The sequence below is a fragment of the Microchirus variegatus genome (genome assembly GCF_963457635.1).
Source record: "Microchirus variegatus genome assembly, chromosome: 16".
In the NCBI taxonomy this organism is placed as follows: domain Eukaryota; kingdom Metazoa; phylum Chordata; class Actinopteri; order Pleuronectiformes; family Soleidae; genus Microchirus; species Microchirus variegatus.
Genome location: NC_139817.1, coordinates 9,996,202 through 10,010,515, shown reverse-complemented (window position 1 = coordinate 10,010,515; position 14,314 = coordinate 9,996,202). Strand labels below are relative to the sequence as shown.

The window sequence follows — 14,314 nt, the reverse complement described above, 5'->3', positions numbered from 1 at the left end:
ATTAAATGATGTGAATTTAAATTAAAAGTGTTTTTATGATATATCAGTCTAGTCTAGACTTGTAGCACATGCGTTGTAGCCAAAGTCTTAATAATCCTTGTTAAAACAGCCTGTGATACCGGCTTAGTAATTACTGGGATTCTTATGGACCTTTCTGTCATTGTGTCTTCATGACATCACACATCTTAATTTATTTGTCTCCTGGTGTTGGCTCGACAGACCATAAAGAGTAATACACGATGTGCAACATCAATTCAATAAAAGTGAAATGGCTTTCTGACCAAAAGGTTCTATATTATAAAACAGGATGTTTGTTTTATACTTTCTCCATGTTGTTGTATGGACCAAAGTTGGCCACAAGAGGGTGGAATATCATTTTTCATGGAAGAACCAGGGCAATATGGAGAGATTATGTTTGACCAATTTTGCACGACATACTATACTATGACATTTTTGACCATTTTTGGACACCATACTATATTTTCAAAAAATTGTCACATTTTGGATGACATATTTTTTATTTTTGTGTATTTATGTATTAATCGCTTGAATTATATTTTATTTGATTCTTCTTCACAAGGTCTGCAGACATAGATGCACTCACTAATATCTATCTTATTTCACTCAGTGTTGTAAGATTTAAAAGAGCACATTCTCACACACATATGTAGCCAGGTTTACAGCCCATGGTGCACTTAGGAAGCTGTTCAGTAATGAATGATAGTGCAAAGGCAGGCCGTAAACTTCAAAGGTTACTGTAGATTCAGCTCCTGTCCTGTTTCAGGCTGTTTGAAGCAACTGGACAGAACCTGTCACAGGAGGGGACCTGAACTCAGCGCCTCATTGGCTGCCCGCGAAGAGGTGGAGTTTCATGTGGTCAAACTTGGCAAGACTGAGAAACTGCATACAGCTCGTAGCATATAAGGTTTCCCAAGTCTGTGGTCGGGTTTTTCTTCTCACCATTCAGTCCTCCTGCAAAATCAACATATATATATATATACACACACACACACACCCCCACACACACACACACGCATTCCCTAACCCCTTACCTTAACTATCACAACTAAATGCTTAACCCTAAAACTAGGTCTTAATGCTCACAAAGCCCAATAAAGGTGTGTGGACCAGGCAAAAATGTCCTCATAAATATAGGTTTCTTTGACAACTGGTCCACTCAGCCTAATTAAAACATGTACACACACACACACACACACACACACACACACACACACACACACACACACACACACACACACACACACACACACTTTTAATCTTGTTCTACTTTTGCATGGTTTGCTCTCTGGCCCTTGAGGACTTCAGTGGCTCCAGCAGCTGTTACCCCAACATCCCCCAAGACACACACACACACACACACACACACACACACACACACACACACACACACACACACTATATGTAATATAGTGAAATATAATAATACACAACATTCCAAGATGTTTTCCCATAACTCGATATTATTTCATATTAGGAATTAAGATTTTTTTGTTGCTATTGAGAATCAATCTTAAATAATTTGTCCAATATTTCTTCCATATTTTCATACAAAGACACACACACATATCTATACAGTGTGTGTGTATGTATATATATATATATAAATACAGTGCTTAGCAAATGTGTTTAGACCACCACCATGTTAATGGTTAGTACACCAGTATGTAGAAGTGCTTCAACAGAAATTATATTCTTAATGCAATTAAAACATTTAATTACAATTATTATTGTTATTAATTGTAAAAAAAAAAAAAAAGGATATGTGGATATCATCAATATCCACTATTTGTCAAAGAAATAACAAACTGATTATATTTTTGACACAGCATCTGTTTGACATCACAGAAAATAATAATAATAAAAAAAGATTTTTATTCCCCTCCAATTACAATGTTTTATTTGTTTGTATTTATTTTTATTTTTATTTTTTTTTACCAAACTAGTTCATTAGATGTCATCAATATCCACAATTGACACACACTGCTAAAGACCAATAAGACCTTCACAGTGTCAGCTGCGTTCTATGGATTTGACGATCTGCGCTGTTTACGCACAGTTTTCTTGACATTTTGACCTTATTGATAGATGAATAAATAAATAAATAAAACAAACCTCTCTGAGAATCTCTTGACTGTCTGCTGCACGGATAATAAAATACACGCGTGTCTGTGGACTGACAGTGACACTGCGTGGTGAGGAGGAGGAGGAGGAGGAGAAGAAGGAGGAGGAGGGGTGAAAACAGGAACTACAACTACAGTTCGCCTTTAAACCTCACTTTCTCCCTCTGGCGTGGTTTGTCAAACCATTCAGCCATTTTTTCTTCCTCTGACCACACACTTCAGATTCATTCTCTCTCTCTCTGCGCGTGTGTGTGTGTTTGCGTGTGTGCGTGTGTGTGTGTGTGCGCAAACTGCTCCAAGGATCTCGTGTGGAGTATAAACCGAACACTGTAACAAGAGTAAACGCAACGTAAGTGAAAGGTAAAGCCGCTGCTGTGCTGTGAGTCTGTCTGTGTGTCTGTCATGGTGCACACTTCACTGAATGCTGAGCCACGTCTTTGCACAGGACTGTCGTTGTGTTGACTCGCGCTAAATGTAGTGCACATGCATGTTTTGAATGTTGTTGTTTTTTTGTCTTCTAATTCATAAGTTAATGTTCTGCTCCAGTGGCGCATGCAGACATTTCAGGGGCAGGGAACTTGTTGTTTATTTGAAATAACAAACATAGAGAAATACTTCCACACACCACATTTCAGATGCTTTGGTGTACGGGTGAGAATTGGATACAACACAGACAAAATAGAAAAGAAAATGTAGATAAAAATCAGAAAAAAGAAAAACATTTTACCTGAGTCATGTTTGGGCTGGATTTCTTTTTTTGTGGCAGGAACAATATTTGTGACACAGTTGGAGAGACATCATAGTTCATGTATTGAGCTAAAAAAAAGACTTTGTACTCTTTATTTTTTGTAAATGTGTATTGAATGTGTTGGGTAACATCTACTGCACGTCTGTCCGTCCAGGGAGTGGATCCCTCACCTGTGGTTCTCCCTGAGGTTTCTACCTATTTTTCCCTGTTGTAGGGTTTTTCTTTTCCTTACACTGGTCGAGGGTCTAAGGAGAGAGGATGTTACCAACCCTGTCAAGTCCTGTGAGACAAACTGTGTTTTGTAAACTGTGGGCTATAGGAATAAAATGTGATTGATTGATTGATATATTGGACTGATATAGGACTGATATCGGTCATTTGCGGTTGGTTTAGTTATTTAGTTTGTGGTATTGTCCCATCCCAACTTGACTTTGTGACTTTGTTTGTGTCCTCCGTTGTCACACCGCGAAAAACAACACAACACATTGTTGTTGTTGTCTTCTTCTGCCCTCACAGCGCCCTCTGCGAGGACAACTTGGTTGTCACTGCAAAGTGTCTGCTCCGCTTCTAAGCTGTACTTTTGAAACTTTCCAACTTTGAATGATCCCCTGCAGCTACAGTTGTACAGTTGTACAGTGTGCAGCGTCAGTTCTGTGAGAGTCTTTTTCGTCAAACAGGAAAAGTTGGCAGGGAAAGTGAAATGTCTATAGGTCATGCAGATTATTGTTAAATCCAAATTTTGAACATTTTTACATACTTTTTATTTGAGAAAGAGGAAGACGTTTGAAAAATAATGCAAATGTCTTTCAAACAGGATTTTTTTACATGATCAGAGGCTGCTTTGAGCACCACCTGGGTTCTGTCTTTGCAGGTCCATGTGCTGTGAAAGAGTGCAGGACATCATCTTAAGTTACTTGATGATGAGTCACTGTGTCAAACTAGTGAAACACTTGTTTTCCTCTTTTGTAGAACTAATGCATTTATATAAGATTTCTTTCTTCGCTCTGATTCTATACCCAGCAGCAGTGATGTGGTTGAGAAAGTGGAGAATGTGCATGAAGTCGGGATTGTTTTTGCCTTCAGGATCCAAAGTCTAATACAGTGGCCTTGTCAAAGTCGCAGCCTAACTAAGCTCTTTCGCTCTGTGAACCTTGAACTCGAGCACCTCCCCGTCTGGTCAGATTACAGATTGAGCAGCGGGCTCGAAAACCCGGTTGTAGTAATCCAGGACTGTAATCAGTGCAGGTGTTTGCTGGCTGGAACTGGAGCTTGATGGTGTTTTATCTGAAACCCCCTGTTTTAAACGTGTGGCTAAACAATTTGGGGGGATTTTTAATTCACTGTGTAATATTATGTCACTGTACCATGTGAGATACCATTGGAAATGAACTACTTTTGTATTATAATGCAATAATTATACCCCAGAGCATGGGGTGTCAAACTCATTTTCACTGAGGGCCACATCAGCATAATGGTTACCCTCAAAGGGCCAGATGTAACTGTCATACAGAATAAATGTAACTAAATGTAACCAAATATAATGTTGAATAAAGGTAACTGCTCTGTAACATATTGATAAATATCATTATGTATTTATTACTTATTCAATTTCACTCATTGCATGATGCATATACAATGATACACTGCGATCTAGTGGCAGGATGTCGTTACTTTGCCGGTAACACAATCGCCATGCATTGTGGGAAACGCATGCCTTAAAGCAGCAAAGACTTATTTTAACACAGATTTTTAAGACCAATTAATCACTCGCGGACCACATATTATGACGTGGCGGGCCACATCTGGCCCCCGGGCCTTGAGTTTGACACATGTGACAGAAGACCATATGGCTGTAGGGTAAACAATGTCTATGTAAGTTTACTTGGCTCTATTTGTAGAAAAGTGTGAACTTTGCTATTTGCGTTGCTTGAAATATTTCAATGTGTATTTTTGTTCAAATTTGTCAACAAACATCACTTCACGTGTCAAAAAAAAGACACAGTTCTACCCGTTTTAAGTGTTAGCCAAATTTTGATTAACTCTATCTTATTTAACCAGCACAAGCACATTATGCCATAAACACATTGTGTCATGTGATCATTTTCTTCCATAGATTGATGCCTTTAACTGTGACACAGCGTTCCGGAAGTTTGGCTCAAAATTTTGTTGTATTTTTTAAAAATCTGTTCCTTTTAAGTGACTTTCTCTGTATGGTTTTGTAAGTAGTGTTTGTAAATGTCCTCATATTCTGAGACTCTCTCTCTCTCTCTCTCTCTCTGTGTCCACAGCAGACCGACCATGGCCTTCCTGGGGGCCGCTGTTCGGCGGATGGTGTTGACCGTGCGTCCCCCTCCGTCTCCTCTGTGCCGGACAAGTGCTCGCTCCTACAGCTCCACGCCCACCCAGGAAAAAGGTGTTCCCTACGAGAAAACGCTCAAACAGGAAGACGCCGTTTCCTCTGGACCCACGAAACCTTTGCCCAGGTGAGTGGACGGACGGCAGGAGTGGACATTTATGTCACTGACTTGTTTGTCCGTAGAATCATGGTGTCAGCGTCCGTGATAAAGTACACATCTTTTTACTCTAGCCTTTAACTAGCTCCTTTTTTATTCCACCCTGTGTTGTGTTTTATTGACCTCCGCCAGGAAGTATCCTGTATGTTTTCGGCGGAGTTTGTTTGTTTGTCTGTCTGTTAGTGACCAACATCACTTGAAAAGTTACAGATGGATTTCGATTAAATTTTCAGGAAATATTCTGCAATGGGACCAGGAACAACTGATTCAATTTGGGGCGTGATCCGTACATGCTGCGCGCCAGCAGGGTGTATTTTGTAGGCACTGAGCTGCCTTGGCGGAGGTCTGCACTCTCCGAGTGCTTTTCCAGTTTGCGTTTTTAGTTTTTTTAAACAGGGTTTTTAACCTCTTGACCCGAGCCTTTTCCTGTTTTATTGCACCCCTTGTTGTATTTTATTGTTTTATTTGGATCTTTTGTTTCCTTTCAAAGTTAAAACAAGGTATTTACTTTTTGACTTTTCCTTTTCATTCCACCCTGTGTTGTGTTTTATATTATTAAAGGTGCCATATGTAAGAATGTGGCCAAAAACGGTTACTACATTCAAATTTAAAATACCAAGGTCTTTTAGGTTTCGTTTTCTGACGTAACTGGCAACCAGTGGTTTCTCGGCAGCTGAGACTCTACTAACTGCAGTGCAGTACACGGCGGTAGGTGGCGCCACATGCCAAAACCTGATTTGCAGTCTGCAAAAAAAAATGTTTGTTTTGTTGGTGAGTTCAGTTTGTTATATGAACATTATTCCTGAGTCTCTGTGACATATTAGGAGGATTTTACGGCCAGTTGCTTTAGATTTTATTACATAATGCACCTTTAAATTTTATTTTCCTTTTATTGTGAAGCTGCAATCCTTGTATGAAAGGTGCTATACAAATACAGTTTATTATTATTACAATATGAAAGGCTGATTCTCAAGCAAAAACCAAAGGTTTTTTTTTGTTTTGAACTTGAAGCAATTATACATTACAATACAATACATATTTATACAACAAACACATTAACTGTGGTATAATCAGTAGTTTTACATTTAAATGTTCCTTTAATCAGTTAGTTTGATTCAGTGAATTGTGTCCCTGACGTGATCTTTGTCTTCATCCACATTCAAAGTCGTTGTTCTCAGCTCACCTGCAGTTGTCTGCCACCTGCCTCAGGTCAGCAGACGCGGTGGTGATCGGAGGAGGAAGTCTTGGCTGTCAGACCGTCTATCACCTGGCTAAAATGGGTATGACCAATGTGGTTCTGCTGGAGAGAGACCGACTGACCGCTGGCACCACCTGGCACACTGCAGGTAACGAACTGTGAGAGCACGGGCCCATGAAACCATGGTGTGTGTTTACCTGCAATAGTGCATGGTGAAATATGTTGCATCCAAATATTAAAATAGTTTTTAATGATTGCTCTCAGGCTGCAATGAACCGTACACCGCATCTCTTAATCTTTACTCATCATAAAACATTGTATTATATAATCTGATAACACATGAAAGTATTAAAAGCCTGCAAATAAAGTCTTAAAATTAAAGTGTGTAAGAAATAGTGACATCTTAATGGTGAGAACACACATTATCACTCCTCCCCTTCCCACGCATGTCGGGGAACTGCGGGGACCTCGGGAGCGCAGTGGTAGAACAGGTTGTGGGTTCCATTTCTGGTTCCAAAAGTGTGAATATTAAAGCAGCTTTGAGCGCTCATCAAGACTAAAAAAAGTGCTACGTAAATACAAACCATTTGCCATTTTTCCCATTACATATATAAGTATAATATAAAACAGTGTTAAAAAATAGAATATATCGCTAAATACAGCAGCAGAATATGATAAAGTGCACCAATAAAGTGACCTGTGGTGTTTCCAGTCGTGCAAAAAACTTTGTTTCCATATGATTAAGAAGTTAAAAAGTATGAAAGAGTGCAGAAAAGACTTGGTATACAGTATTAAAGGCGCCATATATATGAATGTTACTACACTCAAATTCAAAATACCAAGGTCTTTTAGGTTTCGTTTTCTCCGCCATTGTAGCTTAGACGTAACTGGCAACTCGTGACAAATCTACTGACTGCAATGATTGGTAGACGGCGGTAGGTGGCGCCACATGCCAAAACATGATTTCAAATCATAAACATGATTTTTTTTAATGCAAATATTTTGGCTTTACTGTTGTTGGTGAGTTCAGTTTGTTATATGTACGTTATTCATGAGTCTCTGTGACATATTAGGAGGATTTTATGGCCAGCTTTAGATTTATTCCATAATACACCTTTAACATGATGGTGCATGGTGGGAAAAAGCTGTTGGTCCTGCATCAGATGCTTCAGAACCTCTTTCCTTGTCCACTGTCAATTCCTGACAATAAATCCTACTAAACACTGCATTTAAAAAAAAAAAACTATTCACACCAGATTTGATCTTTGCAGACAAAAACATTGCATTTGTGTGCATTTGTGTGCATGTGTATATACTAGACATGCAGTCTTCTTCTTTTGTATCCATGATCAGGTTTGCTGTGGCAGCTCCGTCCCAGTGATGTCGAGGTGGAGCTCTTGGCCCACACCAGGAACGTGGTCAGCAAAGACTTGGAGCAGGAGACCGGTCTCCACACGGGCTGGATAGAGAACGGAGGACTCTTCATTGCCTCCAACAAACAGAGGCTGGATGAGTACAAGCGCCTCATGTCGGTAAGAAGAGGAAAGGATTAGCTGCTTGTTGTTGTGGCAAAGACCTGAAGGGTACCTGCTGGGGTGGATTAAAAAATGTTTGATCAAACGATTGAAGTGTATTTACTGTTACCTCTTCAAAATGTTGAAGCTTAAATTTGTGTTTTTACTTGCTCAACGTGAAACATGAAGAGATAAGACTTCGTTTGCCTTTGATGCCTCGTTTGACGCTTTTCAACAAGCACATTGTTATTTCTTGGTTAAAGTGTCAAATTATAATTATTTACTTTCATTCAGTCACTGAAAAATGACATTTAGTGGTTGAATGTTATGATTGACTGATTTCTGACACTGAGCCGGCTCAAATTTGGGTATAAAAAGGTGAAATAAATACGTTTAAGAAACATTTTAAGTTTAAAGTTTTTATCTAATACATTTGTTAAGCACTGTGTATCGGAAGCACTGATTTTAATGTTTACAGTGTTCAAATTTAAATTGATAGAATGAGACTTAAGTGTAAAATGCGACAGGTTACTTATCATAATCCATTCCTCAGCTGTGACGTATCCCCTCTCATTTCCAGCTGGGTAAAGTCTACGGCATCGAGTCCCACGTGCTGTCACCCGCCGAGACAAAGGACCTGTATCCTCTGATGAACGTCGACGATCTGTACGGAACGCTGTACGTGCCAACAGACGGCACCATGGACCCGGCCGGCACCTGCACCACCCTGAGCAGAGCTGCGTCTGCCAGGGGAGCCACGGTAAAATATCAGTTCATAAATGATCATATTATATATATTTGGATCAAATTTTTATTTTGAGAGCAGGAGAAGTCGGCAAGTTTGGTTAGATTTGTGTGTGTGTGTGACATAACATTGTGTAAAAATTGCTCCCTTATGCAAACAAGAGACTTGAGTCCTGATGGCCATTTCATGACCTTTTGCACAGCAGAACATTATCCGCTGTTTGAAATGGAGGAGGAAAAAAGCCAGAATGGCAGACCCATTTTTTTTTTAACACAATTGTTATGCGTCTCGTGTTTTGCTTGAAAATTGCAAAACAACAAAAGGGACCCTAAGCTTTACCCTTGAATGTTGAGTGATTGTTGTTTCCTCATATACAGAAGGTGTTTACTTTTAGGGAAAAGATGGTTTTTTCAGCGACTATAAACCAGACTGTGGAATCCGAAACACTATTTATCAGTTATGTCACACTTCCTAAAGTGGGCAAGTCATTTCTCTTTATCTCCCATCACTACCACCACCACCACGCCACTTGGGCTTCCGTAGTTCATACTGGTGCAGCACTGCAGTCCAACCCCCGACAGCATTTCTTCGGATTAACTTCAGATCTGTTATATGAGAAATGCAGCCAAACCCTAACCCACAATGACAATAAAGCCTCTTAATCTTAATCTTAAGATCAAGCAGTGAATAATTGGTCAAGTAACATGGAACCGGTTCCAAAGTAAATGCAAACTTGTTTTGAATCTTTTATCTTTTTGTCATTTTGTATAATGTGTTTTTTCAAAGGAGGAAAACAACTATCAATGTTGTAAATCGAGTTTATTGTAAAAAAAATTTTTTTTCTATTTCTCTGTTTACACCTAAAAAAAACAGAGAAATAGGACAGCAAAACTTAAATTAAATAAATTAAACACTTGTATTCTGAACTTTAGTTGTGTGCTCATATGTATAACACTACAATACAAATCTTTCTTTTAATAATTTATGAGGCATAAATGGGAATGTGACATTTTGTAAAATTTGTCCCAAAAACAGGATTCATACCAAACAATCCAAAGCTTCACTTGTAAATAGAGAGTGTTGTGCTCTGATATACAGTAAAGGAACAGTCCAAATGCTGCACCTTCACGTAACGCACGCTTTCCTCCACTTTTACACCAGGTGATCGAGAACTGCCCTGTGACTGGTATTAACGTGAGCACGGACGACCTCGGCGTGAAGAGGGTGAAGGCAGTGGAGACTCCGCACGGGACGATCGAAACGGCGTGCGTGGTGAACTGTGCAGGTGACATTCAGACGAGAGCGACCGAATCACAAAGGACAAGGACTTTGTTTTTTGTAGTTTTTAGTTTGATGTGAACTCTTTTTTTTTTTTTTTTTTTTTCTTACAGGTGTGTGGGCCACCAAGCTGGGGGAGATGGCTGGTGTGAAAGTGCCTCTCATAGCAATGCATCACGCCTATGTAGTGACGGAGAGGATCGACGGCATTCAGGTAGGACTGCTTCCTCTTAAATATTTATGTATATATATGTACACTACCGTTCAAAAGTTTGGGGTCACTTGAATGTGACATTAAATGAATCAGAAATACACTCTGTACATTGTTAATGTGGTAAATGACTATTCTAGCTGCAAACGTCTGGTTTTTAATGGAATATGTACATAGGTCTATAGAGGCCCATTTCCAGTGTTCTAATGGTACATTGTGTTTGCTAATCGTGTTAGAAGGCAATTGGATGATTAGAAAACCCTTGAAAACCCTTGTGCAATTATGTTAGCACAGCTGAAAACAGTTTTGCTGGTTCTTTGACGAAAGCAAAGTTTATTATTTTGAATAAAAATAATTATTTCTAATCTTGTCAATGTCTTGACTGTATTTTCTATTCATGTTGCAACTCTTTTAATGAATAAAAGTGTGACTTTTAATGGAAAACACAAGAAAATTGTATATGTGACCCCAAACTTTTGAACGGTAGTGTGTAAATGCATATCCTACTAAATTTGATTTAAAGCAGATCGTTCATAAATCCTGACAGAAGTCTGCTGTGCTTCCAAATCTACAAAATTATTGGATTACTTTCTATATAAAGCACCTTTTATGTCTGTTTCATGGTTCACTTTCACAAATTCACAAACCATTTTACTCTTTGGTGGATAATTATTTTCTATTCTATTGTTTGACGTATTTTTTTGCCCAATTTCTGGTGCATTTTTCAGTCACTCACTCACACTGTAGTTTTATGATTCATGTTTTATTAGCTCGGCTAATCTGGTGCTTTTATAAGTCCCTAAGACCAAGTCTTTAAAAATATACTATTGCTCCATTGCATTTATCACAGGTGGAATTGAACTCTCATTGTTTTTGTTTGTTTGTTTTGCTTCTCACGTGTTTTAACTATGCTCTGGATCACTTTTAAATGTTTTATGTTTTCATGCTTACTATTTTTACTCATTTTATTTTGTCACCTCACTTGTGTGTGTTTGATTATCCTCAAATTGAATTCCTCTTTCCTGTGTGCTGTATTAATTCCATTTAACCAACAGGGGGCAGTATGACCTCACGTTCAGCCTTTAATAATAATAGCCAAGGTGTGTCTGAATGGTGTGTGTGTTATAATAACTGGAGTTTGTTTCGATTGTAGACATAAATGTCAGTGTATACATTGTGAGTCACTGTGACTCTGACGTTGTGAGTCTGTGTATGTGTGTGTGTGTGTGTGTGTTTATCTCGTGTACACATCCTGCAGAGGCTGCTGTGTGTGTGTTTTTTCGACAGATTGTCACAGCCTCTTCTCCTCTGTTACGTGGTTTAAGAGCAGCTTAAGCAGAATTACTGTACATTGACGTCCTGAGCTCAGACGCCACCAGGAAGTAATGTTTCCCACTCTGCTGGGTGAGGAACTTGGATGCATGTGTGAAAAGGTGTAATGAGTTTCAACAATATAAAACAAGTAAACCTGCTGACGTGATGTTGTCTATGAGGTTGTGAAGGACAGCTTGTGCTGCAGTGCTCAGTAATGATCGCTCACCTCACTGGAGAGGAGCTTTTTTTTTTGGCTTTCATTAAAAAACATCTTGAAACATCTCTAAATCAGCCTTTTCTTGTACCCTGTTGACTTTGGAATGAAAAGCACTCGTGACAGAATGAATACGACACACAACATTCTTGGACATGACTGTTATTTCTCTCTGTGGTGTTTTGATTTGATGGTTTGTCAGTCGCTGTGATGCGGTAAAATAAAGAAACGCTCAGGCTTGTTAAGGTGCTGGTGCTATAGATTTATATGGTTGATTTATATGCTCTTATTGGGCACATTTTAAATGCTCCTCTTTGCGTTTCCACTCTTCTTCGCAGAACATGCCTAACGTCAGGGACCATGATGCATCAGTGTACCTGCGGCTCCAAGGTGACGCCCTGTCTGTCGGTGGCTATGAACAAAACCCCATCTTCTGGGACGAGGTGAGACCGAGAGAGAGAGCGTTCACGACAGATTGATGATCTCAATTCGAGTCAAACGTAAAACACGACCGCAACCAAAAGTTGTTTTTATGAGACGTGTGTCTGATGATCTGGCTGACTTTGACTTTAATCTCAGAATACTGACTTTTACTTTAATCTCAGAAGTCGGGCTTAAGTTTCAGAATTCTGAATAACTTTAATCTCAGAATTCAGAATTTTTTATCAGAATTATCAGATTAAAGTCAGAATTCTGATATTTTTTTCCCTCTTTACTTTAATCCCAGAATTCATGCTGTTTTATTTATATTTTATTTATTTCAATTTGTCTACACCCAAGGACACCCCATAATTCTGATTTAATCTCAGAATTCATGCTGTTTTATATGTTTTTTTTAATTTATTTCATGTTTTTAACACCCAAGGACACCTTACAGAAAATATAAAAACAAAACAATAAAACCTCAATATAACAGCAGGTAGAGTGCAGTAATACTTAAATATCGATCCTGTGCTGCACTGGCATTCAGTCAAGTGCTTTGAGCACTGGTTTGATGAATTCTCTTCAGTCTCAGTCAGAACTACGACTGCAGCATGTTGAATTAGTTCAAGTCTACTCATAGAAAAAAGTGCATTACAGTCATACTGTAACATTGAAACCAAATCATGAAAAGTTTTTCCATGTCTTATATAAGGATGCATCTAAACCCTGGCAGAAAATATTGTTTTTTAAAAAAAATCCTATAAATACTTAATAAGTGATCAAAATGAGAGACATCTGTCTTACTACATCCACTCACTAATTCACTTCTAATAGGCAGACCGATGAGCATAATGTATGCCCTAAAGGAGAATGTATTATCACTCGCCCACAGACCTTATTTTTAACTTCTCCTCCGATGAAGTCACTTTTCTTTGGAACATTAAACCAAAGCGTGTCCACAAAAAAGACTGGAATAACAAATGAGTGCGAAAAAGAAACGAGTCAAACTCTTCCTTTTCACAACACTACAGTACACGCAACAGAGAGAGAGACTGGGAGATTGATCTGTTTAAAAGCCGATGAGTCAGTAGGTGGTCCTTGTCCTCATGGATGTGTTTTGTCTTTGATGGCAAAGCTGGTAAATGTGGTAGCAGGCCTTTCTGTCTCTTTCTCCTCATGGTTATCTCTCCAGTTTCCCCTCAGTATTTCCAGATTCAAAGCGAATGTAATATTAAAACCCAAAAATATAGAAAACCATCTGTTGAAGCTCTTCTCATGTATAAGGATGAGCTCTGTAGGACACCGACGGTGCCGTTTTGCCTCTCGAAGTGACTTTTCTGTCTTTTCCATTTGGCCGCCTCCTCGTCGACATTTTAGAGGATTTCTTTGTGCCGAAGCAGCTCCTTTTGTTCTCAATCTACAGTCGAGTGTTGCTTTGATGTCTCGGGAGAAAAGAGGGAGATGCAGAGAGAGGGGAATTAGACGGGAGACGGGAGAGGATGGAATGGAGGATGTCTACTGAGTGAAGATGAGCAGGATCGATGACTTGGGAAGGATTCAGACACATGTAGCGTCTGGGACCCAGAGCACTGCTCCCCTCATATTCTCCAGATACTCACTAATGCACACTTCTTAAGTTCCCATGAAAGAACTAACTGTCAGCTTGCACCTTCATGTAACGTTACAGTGATAATCATTACTGAAAGTAACAGCCACGGGAACTCCGTTATCTCTTCTAACTTTAAACTTCTGGAGTCACGTTTGTTGTCTTTGAACAGGGTATCCGCGGGGTCTTAAAAAAGTCTTAAATCCAATAATATTAATATAAGGCCTTAGAATGTCTTCAATTATCCTAAAATCTCATAAAAAGTCTTAAATACAATTTTGAAAGGTCTTAAAAATCTATTAATGTTACTTTTATTTAAAACATGCATAAACTTCAGTCTCGCTTTGAAATGTTTAGATTTTTGAGCATAACTTCAACACGGAACTAAAGTAGGCCACTTGTGCTGCCC

The 14,314-nt window shown here is 39.0% G+C and overlaps 1 protein-coding gene across 1 annotated transcript in view; it reads left to right on the top strand.

The window, feature by feature from the left end:
- Positions 1-2,399: 2,399 nt before the first annotated feature.
- The window catches only part of sardh (sarcosine dehydrogenase), a 37,931-nt gene continuing 26,016 nt past the window's right edge, over positions 2,400-14,314 (top strand). The window contains exons 1-8 of the mRNA XM_083903100.1: positions 2,400-2,501; positions 5,178-5,372; positions 6,612-6,748; positions 7,954-8,132; positions 8,695-8,874; positions 10,021-10,144; positions 10,251-10,351; positions 12,215-12,319. Of these exons, the coding sequence (XP_083759226.1) occupies positions 5,188-5,372; positions 6,612-6,748; positions 7,954-8,132; positions 8,695-8,874; positions 10,021-10,144; positions 10,251-10,351; positions 12,215-12,319 (1,011 nt within the window). The 5' untranslated portion in view covers positions 2,400-2,501; positions 5,178-5,187. The remainder of the gene's footprint in view (positions 2,502-5,177; positions 5,373-6,611; positions 6,749-7,953; positions 8,133-8,694; positions 8,875-10,020; positions 10,145-10,250; positions 10,352-12,214; positions 12,320-14,314) is intronic.